Below are 25,498 nucleotides of genomic sequence, written 5' to 3'. Positions count from 1 at the left end.
GCTGGAGCACTCAAAACATTGTTTATAATCCCTCACTGCAAAAAGAAACATATGTGCAGAACTACAGTAAATACAGAAGGTCAAAGTTGAACTCAAAGCAAGCTCTAATGTTTACAAAAGACACATTTGGTAATAATTCAAAAGTTTTCCTTTTTAAATCTTGTAAACAAATTTTTGATGAGTAAAATGTTATAAAAGTTCAAATAACAGCATAAAAAACATGAAAACAAGAATTTTAAAATCTGCAACATACGCTTCATCCAACAAAATATTCTGTTCATAGAGACCATATTGTTCATATTGAGACATTTCTAGCAGCTACAAAGGAGTTTATTAGCAGAACATGTGTAATAAGTGATCTGAAACATAAAAAGATTCTGCTTTCAGTCCATCAGAAACAAAGTTTATTCTCCCCTACAAGGAGAAATCAATAGCAGAGAAGCCGGGAGACCAATTTGCAAACCCATACGAGCAGAAAACAGACGTCATGTCAGATCCAAATGTATTCTGCTGTTCCATTACAAGTTACTACAAGTTTCTTAAAATGTTTAAGGGCGACGGCTGTTTATAACAGCAGATCAAGGAGTAGGAGACCGACTGCGGGGCATGAAAGGCGACCCGCTGAGCCACAAAAACCACACCGAACACAATTTGGCCCAAACGTAATGAGTGCAAAAGCATGAAGTTGTATCATTTCGGCGGTTGGCTGAGAATGTGAGCATGAACACGAGGCAGCTCAGTCAACTTTATCATAAACATAAACGCTGACGTTCATGTTTGTTGTGGGTGTCAAGGTTTTTTTCCAGACAAAGTGCACTTTGTTTTTAACCTTTATTCAGCCGGGGGAACATTTCCGCTGAGCATGTGAGGTTCTGTTTCTGCTCTGACCTGCTTAATGTTTAACTGCACAACCATTGGACATGTTTACCTGCAGAACAACAACTCTGATTCAGTGACATGCTTAAAACACTGCCCCATTACTCTCTAATAGCCTTGTTTGCATCATGGACTCACTTAACATTAGATGCCACTCATCACTCCGCTACATTTGGTGGTGTTTTTTGGTTTAGAAAAATATTACTGAGTCTCACTGTGTCTGAATAAGATATAAATGGAAGATATAAGATGAGACCTTTTTCATTCCCTGGGATATTAAAAGTTAAAACAGCACTAGAGGGGAGATAGATGAGAGGTAGGAACAGGATACAGATGTGCATAAAAGAATAACAACATACAATAAGAAAGATAATGAGTCAATGTTAGAAAGCCAGACACAAAACAAAGGTTCACAAGTGTGCAAAAATGTGCAAAACCATCATTGTAATTAAGTTTAAATATGTAGATAAGAAATGCATTATTATATCTCTATGTGATCAGTAAAAAAAACATGAATAAATAGAATGATAATAGTATGCTATTGATGATATATTCCATATAACATGTTTGTAAAAATACCTTTATTACAATATAAATGTGAAAATACAATATGATATTATAGGAATGATTTAATGACTATATGGAAGTGAATATTGTGAGGTAATAAGTTATTATAGTGTAATTATGGTGCAGTACTGCTAGAAAAATTATAAAAAATATAATAACAATTATTATTATTATTGTTGAGGATGTTGTTATTGTTATTATTATGATACTAATATAATAGTAACAGTGATAATAATAAAGATAATCATATTATTTATAACCTTGACAGATTTAAAATTAAAAAGTCCTTCACGTTAACAGATATTTGAACATAAACTGCTTCTGCTTCTCTAAACGTTCTCACATGGCGGTTTCAGTCGTGAGGTTTCTCCCTGCGAGGCTCCTGCAGAGAAGATGTGTTGAGCTACAGCACCAATTAACCTACAACGTCTTTCTCTGTGCTGCAGTTCAATAAATCAATCGCACGGTGAAATAATCCCAGCAGCGTTGAGTTATTCAAGATAAAACTCCATGAATCATGGAGCTGCTTTTGAGAAGATCTCCCCATGTTCCTTCACCAGGCAGCCCCCCCCCTCCATCACTTCACCACAGACTGATGAGCCTTTCAGCACCATGATTACAGTCAGAGCATTTTAACATGTATTGATTTGTCCCTCTAAACGCAGGCTACAATACTATAAACTAAATAACGGTTCATTATTTCCTCGTAAGAATGAACTAAGCATTTTAAGCATGAATGAGTCGATTAACAGTAAAACTAATAAGACAGTAAATGTGTGTTTGATGATTTTTGATAATGGTTTAATCCATAACAACATAAATACAAAAAGTCCTGCAATGTAAATGTTAAAAGTAAAAGTACGCATAATTCAGGAAAATGGCCCATAAGTGTTAAACTAATTTAATTTAGTTTGGAGAAAACAGACAGGAGTAACAGCATGGGAGCAAATCAATGTACTGCTTCGGTCGTATTTTAGAAACCTAAAAGAATCAATATCAGTTAAAGTGAACGCTATATTTAGAATATTTTCACATCTTTAACTTGCCATCAGACAGCCCTTTCTGACGGGGAACTAAAGCTGTTATCAATTCTTCAAAGACACCAGACTCCTTTGACAAAAACACAAATTTAATCTTTCAGAAAAGTAGCCGTACTTGTAGTTCTTTCTGTTAGAAATTTCTGTTAGAAAGAAGTACAACTATCCCTTTAAATGTAGAATGGTACATCATGTTTTAAAACTAATTTCTATAATCTGTAAAGTTACTAGTAACTAAAGTAAATGAAGGTAAAAAAGTACAGCAATTGTATGTACAATCTGAGTTTAAATACACCTGAGTACTTGTGCTTTGTCACATTGCACCAGTGGGGACAACAACATTGCTGCTCTCTGTTTTATTTAATTGGATTTTATTAATGTTTGGCTCTCACACTAAATAAATACAGACAATAATGAATATAATCATTAGTCACAGCATTATTAATCTATTTGTGCCTTATCTTGTAAAGATTACATGACAATAATTAAAATATGTGTCCCCTTTTATTTAGACATACCAGTGTGTGTGTGTGTGTGTGTGTGTGTGTGTGTGTGTGTGTGTGTGTGTGTGTGTGTGTGTGTGTGTGTGTGTGTGTGTGTGTGTGTGTGTGTGTGTGTGTGTGTGTTGCAAGATGTGGTTCACTTTGGTGTGACCTTTATACAGTCTGTCCCCCGAAGGTGTGGAGAGCCCTTAAAACACAAACACACACACACACACACACACACACACACACACACACACACACACACACACACACACACACACACACACACAAACAACGGACAGGTTGAATTTATCATGGATCCTGCGAGCAACTATAATAACCCTGACCTAGTTACACATTCACTGTGTGTGTGTGTGTGTGTGTGTGTGTGTGTGTGTGTGTGTGTGTGTGTGTGTGTGTGTGTGTGTGTGTGTGTGTGTGTGTGTGTGTGTGTGTGTGGTGTGTGTGTCTGTTTCTCCTCTCGACTCTTATTTTCTTTCTCAACACGATTCTCTCCTACATGATTATTAATACATCAGGGCGCTGTAACTTTGAACCTTGACCTCCTTATTATTTGCTGCTTGCAACAGTGTGTGTGTGTGTGTGTGTGTGTGCGTGTGTGTGTGTGTGTGTGTGTGTGTGTGTGTGTGTGTGTGTGTGTGTGTGTGTGTGTGTGTGTGAGCTGCATCAGACTATCCAAAATCACTTGTTTTAAACGTCCTATTACTTTCACTGCTTGAGTCAATCATACAGTTTATTGGTCGTACTGTACTGTCATTGTTTTGCATTAAATACAAAATGAAATATGTCACTTACTCAGGGGTCGCCAGTTTACCTAATGATAGAAAAGGTTACCAACCACTGCAAACGTACAGGGACACTAAATGAAAAAACACCAGTAAAGTAACAACAAAGTGAAAATGTACTTTGATGTTTCTTTTCTACATTTCTTGCTTCTCCCTGAGTGACTTTATCTTCGTGACCGCTTATCAGAAACAAAGCCTGAGCAGCACTCTGAAATGTCAATTTAGAAAAACAACAACAACTGACAAACAACGTTAGAGATAGACTGAAATGATAAAAATAATCTTTCTAACCTTCTCTCTCTGTCTGCGTCTGCAGGAGTGGGTGTACACTCACGGGCAGCAGATCCGACAGCAGCAGCTCTGTCTGTCTCTGTCCACCACCTTCCCGGCCTCCCAGGTCCTCCTGATGCCCTGCAACATGGCCGACGGCAAGCAGGTCTGCACGCACACACACACACACACACACACACACACACACACACACACACACACACACACACACACACACACACACACACACACACACACACACACACGGATACACACACACGGATACACACTCATTTAATGTGGTGTGAAGCCACAGGCAAGTCACTATCGTATATCATGTGGCTGCTAAATTAATCTAAATGTTAATTAATCTAAAGATAAATTTGTCTAAAGATGATCGTAACACACACACACACACACACACACACACACACACACACACACACACACACACACACACACACACACACACACACACACACACACATTCACGCTACAGGGGCAGATGCTTGACAGATTTCTGGACAGGCAGCTTGAAATACTTTTCACACACACACACACACACACACTTGTCATTACCTGACCACTGGACACCTTGACGGAAGCCCCTGCAGCAGAGAACAACCTGACAACCAATAAATCACCTGAGAGAGAGAGAGAGAGAGAGAGAGAGAGAGAGAGAGACATAGAGACATAGGTGGAAAGGTGAAGCAAGTCAGACAAAGGAGGAGAGGAGAGGAAGAGAAAGGGAGGGAGGGGTGAGTCAAGGGAGAGAGAGAATTAGGGTGAAGATCAGCTCATTACACCTCACCAACTGTTCAGTCTGCATGGACAAGTGTGTGTGTGTGTGTGTGTGTGTGTGTGTGTGTGTGTGTGTGTGTGTGTGTGTGTGTGTGTGTGTGTGTGTGTGTGTGTGTGTGTGTGTGTGTGTGTGATTCACTGCGTTTGTCATCACTGTTATGCATTATTTGATCTTTGAGTCACGAGTGACGGGTTGTGAAAGATGAAGTGGCCGGAAAGAAAGAGATGGAAGGATAGAAGATGGAGGAGAAGGAGAAGAGAACACGAAAACAAAGATGAGTGAAGTAAAGAGAGAGGAGGAAAGACAAGCAGAGAAATGAGAGGGAAGGAGGCAGAGAAAGGCAGCAAAAAATAAGACAAGGAAATGAAAAAGGAGGAAGGAAAGAATGGTGTGATGATGAAGAGGAAAGAGGGATCTGAGAAAGAGGAAGAGATCAAGGAAGAGAGGAGGAAAAAGAGTAAAGTCCTGAACAAACTGTCCAGTTCTGCGTCATGTGAGGCGTTACTTTACTCACGTAGCACACCGAGAGAATAAACAGCAGCACCTCAAAGTGAGTGAAGAAGCGAAATACATCAAACACAGTGAATCTGATCAGGAGTCCTCCGTGTCCTCCTCTGGCTCCACAGTAATGAGACAGAATGAGACAGGATGAGACAGAATGAGACAGGATGAGACAGAATGAGACAGAATGAGACAGAATGAGACAGAATGAGACAGGATGAGACAGAATGAGACAGAATGAGACAGAATGAGACAGGATGAGACAGCGGCTTCAGTTCCACTGTGGCAACAACACCAAGACGTTGAGCTACAGCAGACGTGACAGCGGAGGAAGGGAAGGAGAAGAACAGCGTGATGAACGATGAGGACGGCGGTGTCTTCAGACCCAGCATGTGTCCGATGCAGCACGATGCAGCTGAACAGAGCAAGATAACAAAAGAAAGGAAGAAAAGAAGGATGGAAGGAAGGAAGGAAAGACAGAAATAAAGGAGTTAAATAAGAAAGAAAGAATGTAGGGAAGAAAAGGAAGAAGGTGCCTACCGAAAATGGATGAGAGGAAATTGAAAGAAAGGAAGGAACGAAGAAATACTATAAAAATAAGGAAGGTGGACATGAAGGAAGGAAGGAAGGAAGGAAGGGAGGAAGGAAGGAAGGAAGGAAGGAAGGAAGGAAGGAAGGAAGGAAGGAAGGAAGGAAATTGAAAGAGAGAGAGGGAAAGGAAGAAAGGAAGAACACAAAGGAAAGATAGGTACACAGGAAGGGAGGACGTATGGAAAGTGATGGAAAGAGGAAAAAGGAAGGAAGAAATATGCAATGAAGAAACAAAGGAAGGGAGGAAGAAAAGAAAGTAGGATTGATAAGTGGAAGGAAGGAAGGAAAGAGAAAGAAAGGATGAAAGGAAGGAGAAATGAACAAAGGATAGAAAGTAAGTAAGAAAAGTAGGTAGAAAGAGAGGAAGGTGAAAGAAGGGAAGGAAGAAATACTCAATGAAAGAAAAGAGGATAGACATGAAGGAAGGAAGAAAAGTGAAAGAGAGGGAAAGGGAAGGAAGGAAGAATGAACGCAAGAAAGAAAGGTAGAAAGGATGGAAGCAAGTAAGGAAAGTGATTGAAAGAGGAAAAGGAGGGAAGGAAGAATGAAAGAAAGCAGGAGAATAAAGATAGATGGAGAAAGGGAAGGAAGGAAAGAGAAAGAAAGGAAGGAGAAATGAACAAAAAAGATAGGAAGGAAGAAAGAAAGTGAAAGAGAGGAAGGAAGAAACTAAATGAAAGAAAGTAAGGTAGCCAGGAAGGAAGCAAGGAAAGCGAAAGAAAGGGGGGAAGGAAGGAAGAATTAATTAAAGAAAGACACGTAGAAGGAAGGAAGTGAGAAAAGAAGAAAAGAAGGTAGGATGGATATAATGAAGGAAGGGAAGATGGAGAAGAAAGGAAGAAAATCATTTAAAAAAGGCTAGTTAGAATGAGAAGAGGAGAAAGCGAAGAGAAGAAGTAAAGGAAAGGAGCAGAAGGAGCTTAGGTATAAAATGAGAGACACACACACACGCATAAAAATATACACACACACACACACACACACACACACACACACACACACACACACACACACACACACACACAGGAGAGCTTATGTGTGTGTGTGTGTGTTTGTGTTTGTACTTAAGCTGAGCCAGTGGAGCGCATCGCTGTCATGTAACTGAAACTAGTAAACCTTTGTACCAACACACACACACACACACACACACACACACACACACACACACACACACACACACACACACACACACACACACACACACACACACACACACCGAGTGATGCTACATGTCCCAGTGGTGTGTGTGTGTGTGTGTGTGTGTGTGTGTGTATTAGAGGGCAGGAAGTAGAGCGATGATAGCTAATTAGAGTGAAGATCCACTGAAGAAACACAGCCAGGAGCTGACTGGTAGAGAGACACTGACTCAGAGAGAGAGAGAGAGCGAGAGGAAAAAATGCAGAGTGAGTTTATAATAAGGATAGAGAGAGATGGGGGTGATGGGACGAGAGACATTCAGAAAGACAGGACAGACAGACAGAAAGTGGTGGAGACAGTAGAGCTAAACAGACCATAATAAAGAGAGGGGGAATAGAGAGAAAGAAGTAAAGTTGAAGGGAAAAAGTTCAACATCTGAAAAACATCTTGAAAATATGATTTATTTTTAAAGGGGAAGAAAACAAAAACAGAGATAAGGAAATAAAGAGAGAGGAGGGGGAGAAAGGAGGGATTAAAAAGACAAGGAAATGAAAAAGGAGGAAGGAAAGAAGACTAACATAAGTAACATAACAAACATACTTATTTAACACATTACTTTAACCTAAACCACAATCTTTTTCTAACACTAACCAAGTACTCTTGTTGCCTTAAATTAACCAAGTAAACCTAAAAACTAAGTAAACCTACATTGGAAGTTTATTTTGAAAGGACACTGTATGCATGTAACACGTAGAAACTGTACATTTTTGAGTTTATTTTGAAAAGACACTATGCTTAAAGAATGCGGAAACTGCACATTTGCATGGAAGTTTATTTTGAAAAGACAATATGCATTTAAAGAGCAGAAACTGTACATTTTAACATAAGTTTATTTTGAAAAGATACTGTATGCATGTAGCGAGCAGAAACTATATTTTCATAGGAGTTTATTTTGAGAAGACGCTATCAATCATGCGGAAACTGTGCATTTCAACTGAGGTTTATTTTGAAAAATCATCGGTCATGGTGCCTTAAAGTTCCTGCAGTGAGCTGGCCATGAGACACCTGGTGTACCGTGTCCGATCACACCTCGTGGTCTTCGCTGACCCTGATATGAATCACAGATATGATCGAGACAGATATCTGGGATCAGGAATGTCAACAACCGTGACATCACAGATCATGCTGGTCTCTGTCATGTCCTCGTGAGGTTTCCACAGAACGCGTGGCGTGTTAAGACGTTTACTGAAGATCAGGGCCACCTCACAGTAGTTCTTCAGGTTGTATTTTGCAGCTCATGGATTGTTACTTTTAGAAATCCATGTTGTTTTCACAAATGTAGTATATATCTGGAGTCTCTACGAATGTGTGTGTGTGTGTGTGTGTGTGTGTGTGTGTGTGTGTGTGTGTGTGTGTGTGTGTGTGTGTGTGTGTGTGTGTGTGTGTGTGTGTGTGTGTGTGTCTGTCTGTGTGTCTGTCCGTCACATATCTGGAGAACGGTTCCTTCGATCTACACCACACTTGGAGGGGGTATCGCTGAGAACCCAGGGATGTGCAGTGTCGAAGTTGGTTCAATTTGGACATGCTACACGTTCATTATAGTGCCCTGTGCAGCAGTGGCGTGGGGGCGGAGCTTAAGCTCTGTGACAGACCATAGACTGTAGAAAAGAAGTGGATGTAGTCATCTTTACGTCACCTATTGGCCTGTGGACTGACGTCATGGAGCCTCGAGTTTGGCGATTTCTGCGTCCCACTCTTGGAACATGTTTTCTCCAACAAAAAAAGAAGACAAAAATGAAGGAAGGAAACATGAGCCGTGGTGAAGAGTTACAGTAGACGGTCTCTCGGTGTGAGGAGTCTCCTGATGCCTCGTGACCTTACAACAGTCTCACACTGTGACGGTCATTTCATGGAGTTTTGGTTTCACTTTTCATTGATGTCTAATTGATCTAATGAAAAAGTGATCAGGCCCCAGCGAGAATTGAACTCGCGACCCCTGGTTTACAAGACCAGTGCTCTAACCACTGAGCTATAGGGCCTTACCTGATGTGCATTATTGTCACAGACGTATTAATAGTTGACAGATGGAGGAGGACACACCCTGTTGACATATCTGGTATTGTTAAGTTAATGTGACCTAACCAGTTGACTCTGTGACGCAGCTTCTGAATAAACTCCATTGAGCTATAGAGTCAGTTTAAAATGTCTAACAGCATTCAGCTAAATTTAATATACTGTGAAAAATAACATGTCTGTTGGGACCCAGTTGGAGTTGAAATCATTCCCATTAACACTGATAACAGGGGCTACCGTGCAAGGTGACACCTGCACATCAGGACTCTCAGTCTAACTAACATTCATACAGCGATGGCAGATTAACTGTCTTGCACAAGGACACGTCGACATGGACTGCCGGAGCCGGGGATCGAACCGCCGATCCTCTGATTGGAGGACGACTCTGCTCTCCACTGAGCCACAGTCAAAACAATCTCAGCCCTCATTGGATGATGAGGCAGTGTTCACCCCAGACAGATAACCAGACTATCACAGGGCCGACACCTAGAGACAGACAAACATTCACGCTCATTTTAACAATTATGAGACATCACCTAACCAGAGCTGCATGTCTTTGGAGTGTGGAGAGAAAGCTGGAGAACTCTGCAGAGAACCTGATGCTGACGCAGGGGGAACAGGCTCCACATAGAAGGGCGGTCCAGCCTGGGATGGAACCCGGGCCTCTCTTGGCTCTATATGTCTAATACTCAATAACAAACAGTCTGATGTTAAGAGCAGCTGTTGTTGTTGTTGTTGTTGTTGCTGCTGTTGTTGTTGTTGTTGTTGTTGTTGTTGTTGTTGTTGTTGTTGTTGTTGTTGCTTATGGCAGTCAGAGCTGCACGTCCGTCCCTGTTACCGGTGATCTGAATTCTCTCCAGATATTCAGGGTTTGTCTTGGGTCACACCAGCTCTGTGTGTGTGTGTGTGTGTGTGTGTGTGTGTGTGTGTGTGTGTGTGTGTGTGTGTGTGTGTGTGTGTGTGTGTGTGTGTGTGTGTGTGTGTGAGTGTGTGTGACTCTGTGTCTCATTGTATTAACCGTCACCGTGGTGTTTTGCAGAACAAAGGTGGTCTCAAGTTCAATGCTAACAGAGTACAAACGTTCCTAAAGTATTTAGACTTGGACTCGAGAATGAACTGATTAGATTGTGGAGGAGGTCAAAGGTCAAGGTCACTGTGACCTCACGTGCGTCCCGTTCAGATGAATGCGATATTTTACTGAACGCCGTGGAGCAAATGTCCACTCAAAGATGAACTGTGATCAAAGGTAACCGTGACCTCACACTCTAAATGGAGCATAAGATAAGATAAGATAAGATAAGATAAGATAAGATAAGATAAGATAAGATAAGATAATCCTTTATTAGTCCCGGAGCGGGGAAATTTGCAACATCATTTACTAAATGAACATCATGCTGTATTGAAGAAGACTTGAAACTAGAGATTGAGACCATAAACTCATGTTTACAATGTTTACTGAGGGAATAAATCAAGAGAGAAGTAGAGTCATTTTCTCATAGACTTCTATACAACCAGAGGAGTCGCCCCCTGGTGGTCAGTAGAGAGAATGCAGCTTTAGGACACTTCAGCATTGGCTTCACTCTGGGACTCTCTCCTGGGAGTCAAGCCTGCCGTCCACAGTTCACTTCTGCTGCTGGATGCTGGATATACTAACGTCCGAACTTCCAAACGCTCCAAAGGGGCACTGCACTCATTTTATACAAAAACAACAAGGAAAAAAAACTAATTGAACTCCCCTGAAGAAGGAAACCCAATAACTAGTCATGGCATGTTAATACCCTCATAAGCCCCAGAGAGGAACAAACAGATGGAGTAACGTATTGCCTGTACAGGATGTTAAGCAGGAGGACAGATGCAAAGTGTGTTATTCTGGACGGCCGACGTCAGCAGTGCTGCAGCGCTCAGTAATGAGGTGAATACTAATTGATTTACTTTTAATTATCCCTCCGTCTTTTTTTTTTTTTTTTTTTTTTCAATTAAAAAGCTCTGCGGCCCGTCGCTACACTGTAATGAGCGTGTCATCTTGACAACGCCGCAGCGGACCCACAATGCAACTCTACAGAACAAAGCCTGTGTGTGTGTGTGTGTGTGTGTGTGTGTGTGTTGTAACAAGGCCTTAAGAGATCAAGATATGACAGTGATACGCATAAGAGGCCCTGCAAACACAACACAGCCGCTCCCTCCCAACATACACAATGATACACATATATAAACACACGTACACAATCAAATACGTGTGCACACTCAAATCACAGACACACAAAGATGCACTCACAGATATTTCATGCCCACACCCTGACTCTCTCTCTCTCTCTCTCTCTCTCTCTCTCTCTCTCTCTCTCATGGGTTTCACAGCCACAGCTGGATGAAAGCCTCTTTTCATGTCTGATCATATCTGCCGCTTTGTTTTCCAGATAAGGAATCCAGCTATGAATAATGCACACACACACACACACACACACACACACACACACACACACACACACACACACACACACACACACACACACACACACACACACACACACACACTTTTGCATGCACAACCAAAACACATGAAAAGAGTGCAAAAGTGTGTGTTTGGGGCGGAGAACAACGACCCCACAGCAGAAAGAGAGGAGTGGCCTCCATCTAGTGGTGACTGACAGGAATCACCAGCTATTTAAGTTGTCTGTTACGTTTCCATGACAACATTAAACAGTGCACTTGACAGGCATGACAGTCTGTCTGGTGTATTTCCCCTAATCTAGCTATTTTGGCTGTATTTTTCATTCATTTCTTTACTCTCTCCACCTCCGTTGTAGATATTCGTGGAGACGAGGACTCGAGCAAAACAACATTTATGTTTTCGTGCAGCTTACAAAATAAAAACGTGATTTATACATGATTCAATCTAAACGCTTGTCAATGAGTCTGACCGACAGTAAACACTGAAAGAAGTCGCCTGAAACAGCCGTTGTGACATCAAATCTCATTGCAGATTAATGTTCTTTTGCATTTTTCTACCTGAACCGCAGAGCATGACTGGAGACCTTTTCAGAGCCGGTCTCAGATGACTGCAGGTTTCAGCATCAATAAGATCCTACGAGCTGCAACCTGAACAATTACTGCCTGGCGTGCTGCAGTATTACCTTCTTCTACTACAGTACAGTTTCAGGATCAGTAGTGAGCTATGAAATCAAAATAAGGAACAATTGTTGGTTTGATTTTTTTACTAAACTGAGAAGTAAACTTTATCTTTTGGGAAATATCTTCTATTCATATTTGATTGTTTTTGCACCTTTCATTTCTACAAAGAAGGAAAGTGTAGATGACATGAACAGATCGTATTATTTGCTCTTTTTTTAAACTCTTTCTCTGTTTTTTTTCCCTGCAGCGGTGGCAGAAGTCGGGGACTCACCTGGAGCACCTGGTGTCCCGGTTCTGCCTGGACTCGGAGATGGCTCTGGACGGGATGGACTCCTCCCGAATGCTGGTCATCAGCCCCTGTGAACTGAGTGCGTACACACAGAGATGGGAGGTCCCCTTCTCCTGACCCCTTGACCCCGTGACCTTTCACCTCCACAATGTCACCCATCCACAGCCTCAAAGACCTGCGCAGGGACGGCTGCTGCTCTGACGGAGGGAAGATGCACGAGCGCGTCACGTCAAGGCGCCGAGAGGAAAAGTTTATCAAGAGTGTTTAGACGCCTCTTCACTGTTTATCAGGAGAGGAGATGACGTGTGGATCTGTCGGGTCTGAAACCCTGATTCATGGGAGATCCCTGACGGATGGAAACATTATTAAAGGAAGAGACGCGTCAGGAATGTCTGATCAAAGCTTGTGTGTGTTTGAGGCAGTTGAGAAGTTTGTAGAAGAGTCAAACCAAGTGCACCTTAAAACCCTGACCTGTCATATTCCAGTCGGACACAAACTTTGCTTGAGGAATAAAAACGTTTTCTTGTAATCGTTTGCAACAGACGTGTCTGTGTTGGAGAATGTTTAAGAATCTGGGAATTAAAACCAAGCCCAACTCCAAGAATCTTTAGTTTACTTGGTAAAAAATGACCGTAACTGTCTTTACTGAAGCATCCAGATCGGATTGTCAAACGTTGAATCCAAATTCTTCTTGGGATCAGACCAGGAAGTGAAAGTAAATCCTTTAATTCATTACTTAAAACCACACAAGCATCTTGGTTCAGTGACCCACAAAACCCAGCTGACCACCTCTAACCTGTCTCACAAAGCAGAAATATTATTAAAGTAGCAAAGAAAGAAAGCAAGTTTGAAAGAAAACTTCGTCACCCTGCTTTGTGAGACAGAGCTCCGGATTGCTTTGTACCGAAAGAGAGTAAAAGATGTGACGTGACAGGAAAACAACCTACTACTACTGAAGCATGCAGAGGAGATGAAAACACTTTCCCCCGTAAAAAGCAGATAATAGAGACAATCTGACACAGAATTATATAATAACCACACAGAGAGAAAAGGGCTACAGGTGAACACAGAGACACAGAGGCACAATGAGGAGTGAACATGTGAGAACGAGAGCAGCATGTCTGCAGCACATCTCATACTGTCGATCAGCAGATTTCCGTGTTTCCTGCTGTTCATGTAGGAGTTTTTCTACAAGTTTCAGTTGTTTTCTTTCCCCACACGCTAACTTTTTTCAAACTGGGGGAAAAGCTTTTCTCAGTCGCCTTTATGACACTCGTTGGTATCGTTCAGATTTCTTGTGCACGTTTGGAGGATTTGCAAAAACTATTATGCTGTTCAGAGGATGTTTTTTTTAGGAAAAATGTCCACTTTTGATGTTTTTTTTGGTCACATCACTGACATACATCTGAGCACACTGACAAGACATGTGACCCTCCAGTCATGTGACTATATTCTTTGATTTTTCATTTCAAATCGAAACACAAGTTCACAAATAGAAATGTTGGAGTAATCTCCTCGAAACTTCCCCAACAATCATTTTGCAAGACACTGTTTCCATTTTTTTTTATTTTGGGACAGATTCTCTACAACTTGTTTCCCAACTTTCCTGTGTTTGAATTCATCCACTGCATCATTTTGATATCCTGTTTGGCTCCTGAATAAAGGTTTTATAATGGCTGTTTGTATTTCATTGACATGCAGGTGCAGTTCTGAAAGCTTCCACTGGTGCAGTCTGTTCAGTTTGGTTTTTTAAAAGACACAAACAGCATTTCAAATCAAGAAACATAGCAAAATGCAGATTTATTGTGTCTTTATGTCTTAATAACTTATAATACCACCTTTATCATATTCGTTAAACACCACAATTCAAGTGAAAATATTCTCCTTACAGTACTGGAGCACTGCCATTACTACTGTTACTTTAACTGCAAGTACTACGACCTAGTACAAATACTTCAACTGCAGTACTAACGTCACTAATACAAGCAAACACTCCTCCTATCTCTAATGATACTGCTACTATAGCTTATAGCCATCACTACTAATATTATTACACACTTCTACCACTAACTTAACTGCTTCTACTAGTACTGCTACTATAGCAATACACTTTACAATACTATTATTATAACTACTTGTATTATTACCCACTTCTCCCACTTATGGAACTGCTTCTACTATTTTACTTCTTCTTATGCTGCTGCTACAAATAATGTGCTACCTATTACTATTTACTACTATTTCAAGTATCCACACAAGAAATATGAGCAACGGTAAAATTATATTTTAGCAAAATTATAGCCAACAATTACTACATTTACTGCTCCGACCCTAAACAGCCGTACAGGCTTCTGCAGAGAGGGAAGCTAGAGGTGAATAAACCTGAATATATGATCCTTATGATGGAAAAATAATAATTACATTTAAAAAAAGTGCTGTTCTGTCTGTCTAATAAATGAGAGGACATCATTCTGCCCATAAAGAGGAGAATAAAGGAGTGTACGCTGTGCTCCCTTTATGAGGATGTGTTAGTATTTACATGAGAATAATAAGATATCAGTGGTTCAACAATGCAAAGAGCTTTACATCATAACATGAGTCTAAAGAGAGGCTGTGCTTTATGTTGCTGCTTTCATGCAAAATGCATAATGCACTGAAATGCACACACACACACACATACACACACACACACACACACACACACACACACACATACATACACACACACACACACACACACACACACACACACACACACACACAGGGAGGGAGGATGTGTGTGCAGACTTTCCTCCTGCTCTTCATCAGTCATAATTGATTCATTTCTCAGGTTTTGACGTCATGGATTATCAGAACATTTTGCACATGGGAAGCTGATATTTTATATTTTTTTTGTTTGCAGAGACACTGTTGTCCTCGAGAAGAGGCTTTTATGTAAGTAGACAATGACCTTTCATTGCGTGGACATTATTCTCTAGACAGCTGATTATCAAATTAGAAGAAAAAAACCCTTTCTGATACTTGTGTTTAATAGAAATCCCCATTTTCCCGGATTTATGCCGTAATGCTATAATAAAAACGTGATATTTCTAGATTTTCTCGCTAAAACAGCGATGTAGTCGTGAGCTACGTTTCCAGTCGGACCACTATCTCCACCGCACCGATGCAGCTGTAGTCCGTTCACTATCCGAACCGTGTGATACGAGCTCAGAAAACGAGACGAAAAGACTACAAGTCCCAGGCAGAGATAGAAAACGGATGCTGCCTTTAAATGCTCGCGGAAAAAATGGAAATACTTGTTTTATCGACACGTTTGGTGATAAATTAAAGAAAGGAGATGTTTATATCTCAATAAAAACATTTGTTATTTAGTATTTTGCTGTTTGACCTTTTAATGTCATTATGAGGCAGTCAAGTGGAAGATTAAACCAACATTGGTAGCTTTTCCCTGACAATTAGCTTATGTACATTTTCCTGGCTCGCTTTTTCCTCTTTATTTTGTCCAAGTATAACACAGTAATCTACCTGTATAATACCTATTAACGATAAGGCGTTACACCTCCAGTAAACCGCAATAAAAACGCTATTTTACTAGTGAGTTTGAAAACACGGAGCTTCGTCGGTGTACGTGAAGGCAGCACAGGTTCCGCGGCGCTCTTGCTGTGACGTAGTCAGTTGGGGACGCGGAGAACTCGCATGTTTTGAACAGAGAGATGTTCTGGATGAGAAGTAAGAGAATAACTGACACAGACAAAGAACAACAATAATAATAATAATAATAATATATTATAATAATAATGAACAAACTAAAAACAATTAATGAACAAATCAATCAAAACAGAGAACATCAACATGTGTGTGTGTTTATGTGTGTGTGTGTGTGTGTGTGTGTGTGTGTGTGTGGGTGTGTGTGTGTGTGTGTGTGATGTGTGTGTTTGTGTGTGTGGGTGTGTGTGTGGATGTGTGTGTGTGTGTGTGTGTTTGTTTATGATGTGTGTGTGTGTGTGTGATGTGTGTGTGTTTGTGTGTGTGTGTGTGTGTGTGTGTTTGGTGTGTGTGTGTGTTATGTGTGTGTGTGTGTGGGGATGTGTGTGTGTTTGTGTGTTTATGTGTGTGTGTGTTTATGTGTGATGTGTGTGTGTGTGTGTGTGTGTGTGTGTGTGTGTGTGTGTGTGTGTGTTGTGTGTGTGTGTGTGTGTGTTTATCTGTGTGTGTGTTTGTATGATGTGTGTTTATGGGATGTGTGTGTGATGTGTGTTTGTGTGTGCGGCTGTGGTGTAGTGGAGAGCAAGGTAGTTCTCCAATCAGAGGGTCGGTGGTTCGATACCAGTCGATGTGTCCTTGGGCAAGACACTTAACCCCAAGTTGCTCCTGAAGGCTTGCCATCGGTGTGGACTGGATGATGAATGTTAGTTAGAGTCTGATGGTGGCACCTTGATGGTAGCCTGTCATCAGTGTGTGAATGGGTGAATGATATGTAATATACTACTGACTGTAAGTCGCTTTGGATAAAAGCGTCTGCTAAATGACTGTAATGTAATGTGTGTATGGGATGTGTGTGTGTGTGTGAGACATAATCTAGTGTTTCTCATTCATTTCCTTTGGCGTCACTTTTGACCGGGAACACCGTGAGGGACTAAACCTCAAAGTTCAATGAAAGTAGTGATCAGGCCTTGAGGCAATCAGATGTAAAACACAATATTTATGATTGATTACAGCAGGAGGGTTAAGCTAGCAGCTAATTTATAAACATTAATACAATAACACTCTCTCTCCTCCACTCTCAGTAGTTTCTGTCTTGTCTCACTATCTTTAATTCATAACCTTTGTCTCCATTGTCTGTTTTTATCATTACTGTGTACTGCTGTAACTAATGCATTAGTCAATCAGGCGACATACATTTTCATAATGAGCATCATCTCAATAAATACCATTTGATAATAATTCTTTGTGTTTTTAAATGTTGGTCCAACATAAAATACGACACCTTTGCCTCCAGGAACTTTTGTTGCAACATTATAGATATCTTGAAGATAACTGACAAAATTAACAGATTAAAAAAACAGAAGATTATTAGCTGCAGCCATGATTGGTTTAAATAAACTCTGCTTGCTCCAATCTTCTCTAAATGTTCTTCCATCTATTCGTCTCCCTGATTATTGACATCATTGATTAGTCCGCTGAACATTCTCTTGATTAACTGATACATTATTTTGTGATATCCTCTTTTATCTTTTGTCTTTTCTGCGTCTTTTTCACTCTCACGCCCAAAAATAATCTTAAAAAATCTTGATCAACTTTTTGACACCCGTTTCTCCTCCTTTCAGCCCCCCCATGTTCCTCCGTCAGCTGAGCTCCTTCAGCTCCTCCTTCCTTCCCCGCAGTCGTCCCGATCTCTGCAGGGCTGGCTTCAGGAGCAGCGGCGCCTCCTCCTCCCACCTCCCCCATTTCATCCCCACTCCTCATCCATGTTGGTCGATGCAGGGATTCCCCCCCAGGCCTCCTCGACTCCCCCGCTTCCACCCAGCGGCCCATCGGCTCTCCTCCGGTAGGCCGTCACACCCTCGGAGCATCGGCCCGGTGACTTTGGCGGTAGTTGGCGTTCCTTCTCTTCCTCCGCCGGCCTCATGACGGAGCGCTCCCACAGAGACAGAGAGCCTCCTCACAAACGGAGGAGGAGCGCTGAAGAAAGGGATAATAAGGGAGGAGGAGCAGCAGGGACGACCAGAGGCAACGCTAAGGACGAAAGCTCCAAGAGGGATCAGCACCAGCACCGTGAATCTCCTCGACCAAACCACCGCTTCAAAGATGGAAGTCGAGACAGAAGGAACAACGGAGCTGAAAAAGGCTTCCGATGGGGAAACAGCCGAGATGAAGATGTAGAACGGACTAAAGCTGGGAGTAGAGACAGACAGCAAAAAGACAGCACAAGTAGAGATCAAACCCCAAACCGAGGGAGGGGAGCCCACCAGCCAGGAGGACATAAAGACTCACAGCCCACAAGCTCTAGGACTCAAACCCCCAACTCCAAACCTGAACGGGATGAAGCTCCCATGCACCGACCCAACGCCTGGTTCAGAGAGAGGGGTGAGAGGAATACTGAAGGAGCAGAGGGACAGCTGAGGGACAGAAGGAGTGATGGAGGCCAGTGGACGGGGCCCCTCTCAGAGCCTCCGAGGACTGCTCACCCCCCGAACCCGTGGCAGGTAGCCAGAGCCGACGGGAAGCATCCTCCAGCAGTGAGACAACAGGACGGGAGGCCAGTGAAGGGTCAGTGTCAAAGGGTTTTTGCTTTATTTTCCTCATTCACTTCAAATATTTTATTTTTCCTCCATGTTAACCTTTTATGAGAGTGTGAAGATGTTCAGTAGACCACAACAAACAAGGTTTTTCACAAGTTCAATACTCTTTGTCCAAAATAGACAAATATGCTCATTATTTATTCAATTTTTTCTTGGAATTCTTTTTGCTAAAAACAAAGGTTGTCGTTGTTGTTTTTTTAATTTATTTTTTTTATGTTACATGATAGACACTGCTTAACATCTCCCAAAATGTTCATTTAGAAAAAGGATTGAGCTGTTTGGAGAACCACACTGTTCTGTTTCATTTTGAAGAATAAATGTGTGTGTTTAGGAGGGTTGGTTGTCCAATACGGGTCATTTTGAGGGCACCTGTCTCCTTAATGGTCATTCTGGTTCATCAAACCGTGTTCTAACACTCTTACATGTGTAGGAAAAAATTGTTCTGAAAGAAGACCACATGTTTTCAGTTTCATCTTCCAGGCAGTATTTGTTTTTTGTTTATTTTATTGTGGGCATGAAACTTCTTTGTAATAAGTCTTTAATGTTACTGAAGAAATAGTTTTTGATCACATTACTTCTTTCACATCGTGCATGTTTGCTCATATTCTTCTCCTCCATTGTCTTGTCTGGCTGAGAAAAAGGCTAAATGTACAACCATTAAACTGGAATATCATTTTGATCTGGTCATAAAGAGTCGAAGGTAAAACTTTCAACCTCTCCCTCTCCTCTCCTCCTCTCTCCTCTCTCTCCTCAGCTCTTCGGAGACACTGGGAGGCCTCACACACCCGCAGTAGCGACACCCAACCACCGGGGGACAGCACGGCGTTTGACTTCTCGGTGATGTCATACAACATCCTGTCCCAGGAGCTGCTGCAGGACAACGTCTACCTGTACCAACACTGCCCCCCCGGCGTCCTGCCCTGGGACCACCGGCTGCCCAACCTGCTGGCTGAGATCCAGCAGCACAACGCTGATGTGAGCACAAACACAAACTTAAATGATCCTACGGTGATGTAGCATACAGGATTCACAAGGATATGTGGTCAAACGTCATGTTGAAACCATGAAAATCATCCACAGAACAAAAGTACACAGAACTGTGTGGACAGGGGTGTCCGCATACTTTTGACCATAAACAGTTAAATAAATACTCTGACATCTTAAAGATGAAGATCTAAGATTTGATGGAAGATGTGTTTTTCTAGATCCTGTGTCTTCAAGAGGTCCAGGAGGACCACTATGAAAACCAGATCAAACCTGCTCTACAGGCACTAGGTAGGTGTGTGTGTGTGTGTGTGTGTGTGTGTGTGTGTGTGTGTGTGTGTGTGTGTGTGTGTGTGTGTGTGTGTGTGTGTGTGTGTGTGTGTGTGTGTGTGTGTGTGTCTCATCTTTGCAAGTGAAGACATCAATTTAGTGGAAAAAAAAATACACAAATTAATTTTCATGTTTATAACAGTTGCAGTAAATATGCTTTTATTGTGAAATCATATTGTCCTTTTTAAAAATATATTTTTTGTATTCTTTCTGTCTGTGTGTGTGTGTGTGTCTCCTCTTTGCGAGGCTTTTATTGTGAAATTACTTTATTCTAGGTCTGTGTTTTTCTCTTTTTATTAATTTATTTTCATGTTTGCAACATTTCCAGTAAATACGCTTTTATTATGAAATGATACACTTTTATTTTATATCTGTGTATTCATGAAACTGTGTGTGTGTGTGTCTGTGTGTGTGTCTGTGTGTGTGTGTGTGTGTGTGTGTGTGTGTGTGTGTGTGTGTGTGTGTGTGTGTGTGTGTGTGTGTGTGTGTGTGTGTGTCTCAGGTTACCAGTGTGAGTACAAGAAGCGAACAGGAAGTAAACCAGACGGTTGTGCCGTCATCTTCAAAACCTCCCGCCTCTCCCTCCTCTCCTCCAATCCCGTGGAGTTTCTCCGCCCCGGCGACGCCCTCCTGGACCGGGACAACGTGGGACTGGTTCTGCTGCTGCAGCCCAACGACACCGCCCGCCGCTCGGATCCCTCGGCCTTCATCTGCGTGGCCAACACTCACCTCCTGTACAACCCTCGCCGCGGAGACATCAAGCTGGCCCAGCTGGCCATCCTGTTGGCCGAGATCGGCCGGCTGTCCCGCCTCCCGGACGGGTCGACCAATCCGGTTGTGCTGTGCGGGGACTTCAACTCCACGCCGCGGAGCCCGCTGTACAGCTTTCTGATGACAGGCTGCCTGGAGTACAGAGGACTGCAGAGCAGCATGGTGAGACACACACACACACCAGAGAGTTTACCCATTACATGACCAGTCAATGAGTAACGTTTCTGTGTGTGTGTGTGTGTGTGTGTGTGTGTGTGTGTGTGTGTGTGTGTGTGTGTGTGTGTGTGTGTGTGTGTGTGTGTGTGTGTGTGTGTGTGTGTGTGTGTGTGCGCAGGTGTCGGGTCAGGAGAACAGTCCCAGAGGTCAGCGTGTCCTCACGTCTCCACTCTGGTCTCACAGTTTGGGAATCAACCATCAGTGTCAGTACGAGAACAAAGCGGCCGCTGACTCCTCCCCCAGCAGCCCGACAGGTGACCCAAACTAATAACAATAATAATACAGTTCAACACACACCATAGACTCATTCAATGTTTAATTACAGAAGGAATGTCTTTGTTCTGCTGCAGCTCCACATGTGTAGAGCTCAGGTCATGATTTAATCGATATATTAGAAGGTTAAATCGTTGCATGTTGTTAACTTAATGCAATAGTTTGACATTTTGGAAACATTTGCTTTCTTGCAGAGAGTTAGATGCGAAGATTGACACGACTCTCTAGCAGGGGGTTAGCTTAGCTTAGCACAAAGACTGTAAACGGGGGGAAACAGCTAGCCTGGCTCTGTTCAGAGGTATCAACGCTCTGCTCCCTCCTCCTCTGAAGCTCACTAATTAACTCGATTTATCTTGATTGTTTAAACCGTTATCGACCCTTTCAGAGCGGCTCACACTGGTTGTGTTGCTCTTTAACTGGGCTTAGTTAGGATGAGTAGATGGTTAGTTTAGCGTTGAGCGTCATCACTGACATCCGTCTGTCTCTCAGCAGTAGAGGGAGCGATCTCTAATCTCACCGTAGAGGATCTCGCCACCAAAGCTGCTGCTGCTGTTGCTTCTAACAGGTAACGCCTCAGACTGCAGAAAACACAGCAGCTTTTGCAACTACAAAGTGTCTTTTTGGGGTAATTTTTGAATTAAGCGCCCCTTTTTCAGAAAAAGCACTTTTATATCATCAAAATCTGTTTCTGCCTCAAACAAGTGTCAATACTTTTTAATAATTAGTCTAATCCAGAGGGTTCTGTTCATTTTGGTTTATTAATGTGTGATAAATAACACAGATTAAAGCCAGACACACAGTAACCGTGTGTGTGTGTGTGTGTGTGTGTGTGTGTGTGTGTGTGTGTGTGTGTGTGTGTGTGTGTGTGTGTGTGTGTGTGTGTGTGTGTGTGTGTGTGTGTGTGTGTGTGTGTGTGTGTGTGTGTGTGTTTGTGTTTAGAGCGAGGATCGAGCACAGTCTGACTCTGCGGTCGTCCTACCAGCATCGCCTGAAGCCTGATGGGAGACCTGAGATCACCACCTGTCACTCACGCACCGCCATGACCGTGGATTACATCCTGTACACCCCCGGTACACACACACACACACACACACACACACACACACACTGAGATCACTTTCTTCATAGCTGACTTTAAGCATCAATACCAAAAATATACTTTTTTATTAATACGTTACTTATTTTACAAATATCTTTGTTTTCAGTAGAAAAACAAAAAACATTCAAACTAAATTAAAATGCGTGCTTTATTTAAAGTTGTTTAACAGAACAGAAAAGTGACTAAATAAAATACAAACACTTGATTTAAAGTAGCAACAGACAACCGGATCATGTCCGACAAGTTTAGCAACTTATTCAAACCATCAGGGAAAAATCGTATTATTCTTCACAATCTCTAACTTCTACTGTCTTTCTTTTTCCATCCTCTTTTTCCTGTCCTCCACCTGTCCTCCTTCAAAGAAATCCCCACACCTCCTTCACTTCCTGGTGGGCGGGGCCTCCAGCTGCTAGGCAGGCTGTCATTGGTCGGCCAGCAGGAGCTGGAGGAAGTCAACGGCCTGCCCAATCCGTATCACTCGTCCGATCACCTCCCTCTCCTCGCTCACTTCCGCTTCCGGCGCTGACCCCTGGACGGCCAATCAGAACAGCTCCCGAGGAGCGACGCCTCAACGCGATGCAGCTCAGGGAAGCCGGAAGCGTGGAAGATGTCGATTGAAGTAAAACACAAACTGATCAAAATGAAGTTCACGGTGTTTTCTCTCTCACATGTTCTGCCTGAAAACACTTTAGAGTATTTTCCCCCAAATCTCTGCTGAAAGGTTAAACTGTGACTCCAAGAACAAACTTGATCCACTTAAACACTCTGCAATAATAACCTGAGTACATTTAAATAATTCAAGTAGAAAGGACCGGTAACACCTTTTATTCTGGTGGCTTAATTGTTATCTTGCTGTAAAGAAGGTCACAGTTGTTTTAAAATAACTTCATTTTCCAGCAAACGAGAAAAACAAAACAAAGTTTGGCTCTTCCACGAAAATATTTTACCCGTTAGACGTGAATCTCTGAAGGGACAGATTTTAAATCAATTTTTTAAAGCTTGACCGTTATCACTTGAAGTTAAAGTGCTGCTGATGAAATAAGACTACTTGATAAGTTTGTTTGCTGTGATAGAAGGGCAGAGAAACGGACATTAAATATTAAATATACCCTTTAACGACAGTTAAATATTAGTATATTAGTTTTACAGTTAATTCATCTGAGAAATTAAAATACAGAGGTCCGCTCTTCTTTTAAAGCTTCAGACAGTTGAAGAAAAATTCATTAACTATGTAATTAAATTCATCCAAACAGTCTGAGAAATATGGAATTCATACATTTTCTTGCAACGGTTTCAAAGTTACCTCTGAATCATTGCCTTGGACGTGTTTTTATTTTATTTTATGATCTATAATTTATGACATTGATTCACATTTTCAACCTTTTAAGACACTTGGAGGTAATGGACAATTCACCTGCAGACTGAAACGGTCATCAATAAGAGAATAATGTCTGAATGAAATGTTTGAGATGAACGGTACTCATGGACATTGTGTTTATAATTTAAGACTAAATACATAATCAACACATTACAAGGAATGAATGTATTTTTCTAATATTTTAGAAAGACATTTTGGACAGTTTGTAAATAAAGAAACTTGTGTTTTTCACGTGGCTGCGTGGTTTAATGTTGTTGATCTGTGTCGATGTGAGTTTGGTTTGTTTGTCTTTGGCTCCAGGATCTTTCTTGTCCTCGGCTGCTTCGTGTGATGATGTCGCTTAGAGAATGTTATATCACGCTGGGTTCTACAGAAAGATGGCTGTTTCTCTTGCTCTTGTATAACAGGAGTTGTCTGGTTTCCCCGTGTTCATTTATCATCAGAGAAATATCCGTTGAGTCCAGCAGACAGGTGTGTTGTTCCGCAGGGAGTCGACTGTTTGTCCTCTTCAGTCTGATGGGATGGAGTTGTTCTTTCTCATTAATGCATAACAACACACTGCTGCTTTTTGTTAATTAAACCTGATGTTTTTCTGTCGTTTTCTAAAAGAACAAACAGGATTTCACATTTTTATTTTCCATTCCCACATCCCAGTGAAACGGGTTCCACATCTTAAGCCACTTTATCGTGTACGTACCTGTGTCTGTGTGTGTCTGTGTGTGTGTGTGTGTATGTATGTTTGTGTGTGTGTGTGTGTGTGTGTGTGTGTGTGTGTGAGATGGAGACAGATGGTTGCAGCGTTTACCTCGACTTCTCTCACAAACACTAGTCAGGACCGTTTGGTATTCTGAGCATCTCTGCACTGCAGCAGGACTCTGCTGGATGTAAAGAGGCTCCACAGACCTTTATGTCCCTTATGTCTGTTCTTATGGTAAAGCTTCTAACATTGTGTTCCTCTCACAGCCCAATAAAGTTAAAGATAAAGCCGACAATATGGGGGAAAAGAAAATACAAAACACCTGATTATCCAGTTATTGAGCCAAAAGAAAGAGATGCTAATACAACACTAGTTTAATAGATAGCTACTTTTTTACTTTACTATTTACAAATATCAAACATTGGCTGATAGACGGCTGAATTATTTTTATCTTACAAATTCTAGAGTTCATTTTTCTGTCTCTTTCATGGTCCTCCTCAGCAGATGGAGTTTGCTCAGTGGCCATCATGTAAACATAAGCATGGCAGTACTTGTACAGTCCAGTCGTATTAAAAGTTGCTTACAATATATATTAGTTTTCCAAATATGTGATTGTTTCTGCACTATGGCATATAATATAAGGTGTTTCTATTGTTTTGTCCACCCTCTTAATGTCAGCACGTGTTTGCGCCGTCACTGCTTTAACGCCCTCCGTGTGGTTTCACTGCAGGAAATCAGCGTCACACGTTTGTGCATCAGATTTCTTGGCTGCATCTCAACAAACTCAGCTTGCATCTTGCGGCAGCAGGTCCCTCAGAGGAAACCACAGAGAAGTAAAGTGTCTTTGTTGTAGTTTAGGTCAGGAACACTAGGTGGCGGCAGTGG

General features: G+C 41.8%; 2 protein-coding genes and 1 non-coding gene across 3 annotated transcripts in view; 2 read left to right on the top strand and 1 right to left on the bottom strand.

Moving 5' to 3' along the window:
- Positions 1-12,714, top strand: part of galnt14 (UDP-N-acetyl-alpha-D-galactosamine:polypeptide N-acetylgalactosaminyltransferase 14 (GalNAc-T14)) — a 157,541-nt gene extending 144,827 nt beyond the window's left edge. Inside the window, exons 15-16 of the mRNA XM_054619043.1 lie at positions 4,088-4,207; positions 12,522-12,714. Coding sequence (XP_054475018.1) covers positions 4,088-4,207; positions 12,522-12,680 — 279 coding nt within the window. The 3' untranslated portion in view covers positions 12,681-12,714. The remainder of the gene's footprint in view (positions 1-4,087; positions 4,208-12,521) is intronic.
- trnat-ugu (transfer RNA threonine (anticodon UGU)) lies at positions 9,039-9,111 on the bottom strand. The gene has a single exon. It is a non-coding gene; the product is annotated as a tRNA-Thr (tRNA).
- Positions 12,715-16,196: 3,482 nt separating the features above from the next.
- Positions 16,197-24,125, top strand: angel2 (angel homolog 2 (Drosophila)). Its single transcript, XM_054617981.1, is given in 10 exon segments — positions 16,197-16,292; positions 17,891-18,143; positions 18,146-18,833; positions 19,620-19,840; positions 20,071-20,140; positions 20,682-21,112; positions 21,285-21,420; positions 21,929-22,004; positions 22,379-22,509; positions 22,901-24,125. Coding segments are annotated over 9 exon segments (2,163 nt in total). The 5' UTR covers positions 16,197-16,292; positions 17,891-17,897; the 3' UTR covers positions 23,065-24,125.
- The last annotated feature ends 1,373 nt before the right edge of the window (positions 24,126-25,498 follow it).

The sequence above is a fragment of the Anoplopoma fimbria genome, chromosome 18, assembly GCF_027596085.1.
Source record: "Anoplopoma fimbria isolate UVic2021 breed Golden Eagle Sablefish chromosome 18, Afim_UVic_2022, whole genome shotgun sequence".
NCBI classification, from domain to species: domain Eukaryota; kingdom Metazoa; phylum Chordata; class Actinopteri; order Perciformes; family Anoplopomatidae; genus Anoplopoma; species Anoplopoma fimbria.
The sequence above is the reverse complement of the archived record's forward strand: the minus strand, read 5'-3'. Positions and strand labels throughout refer to the sequence as shown.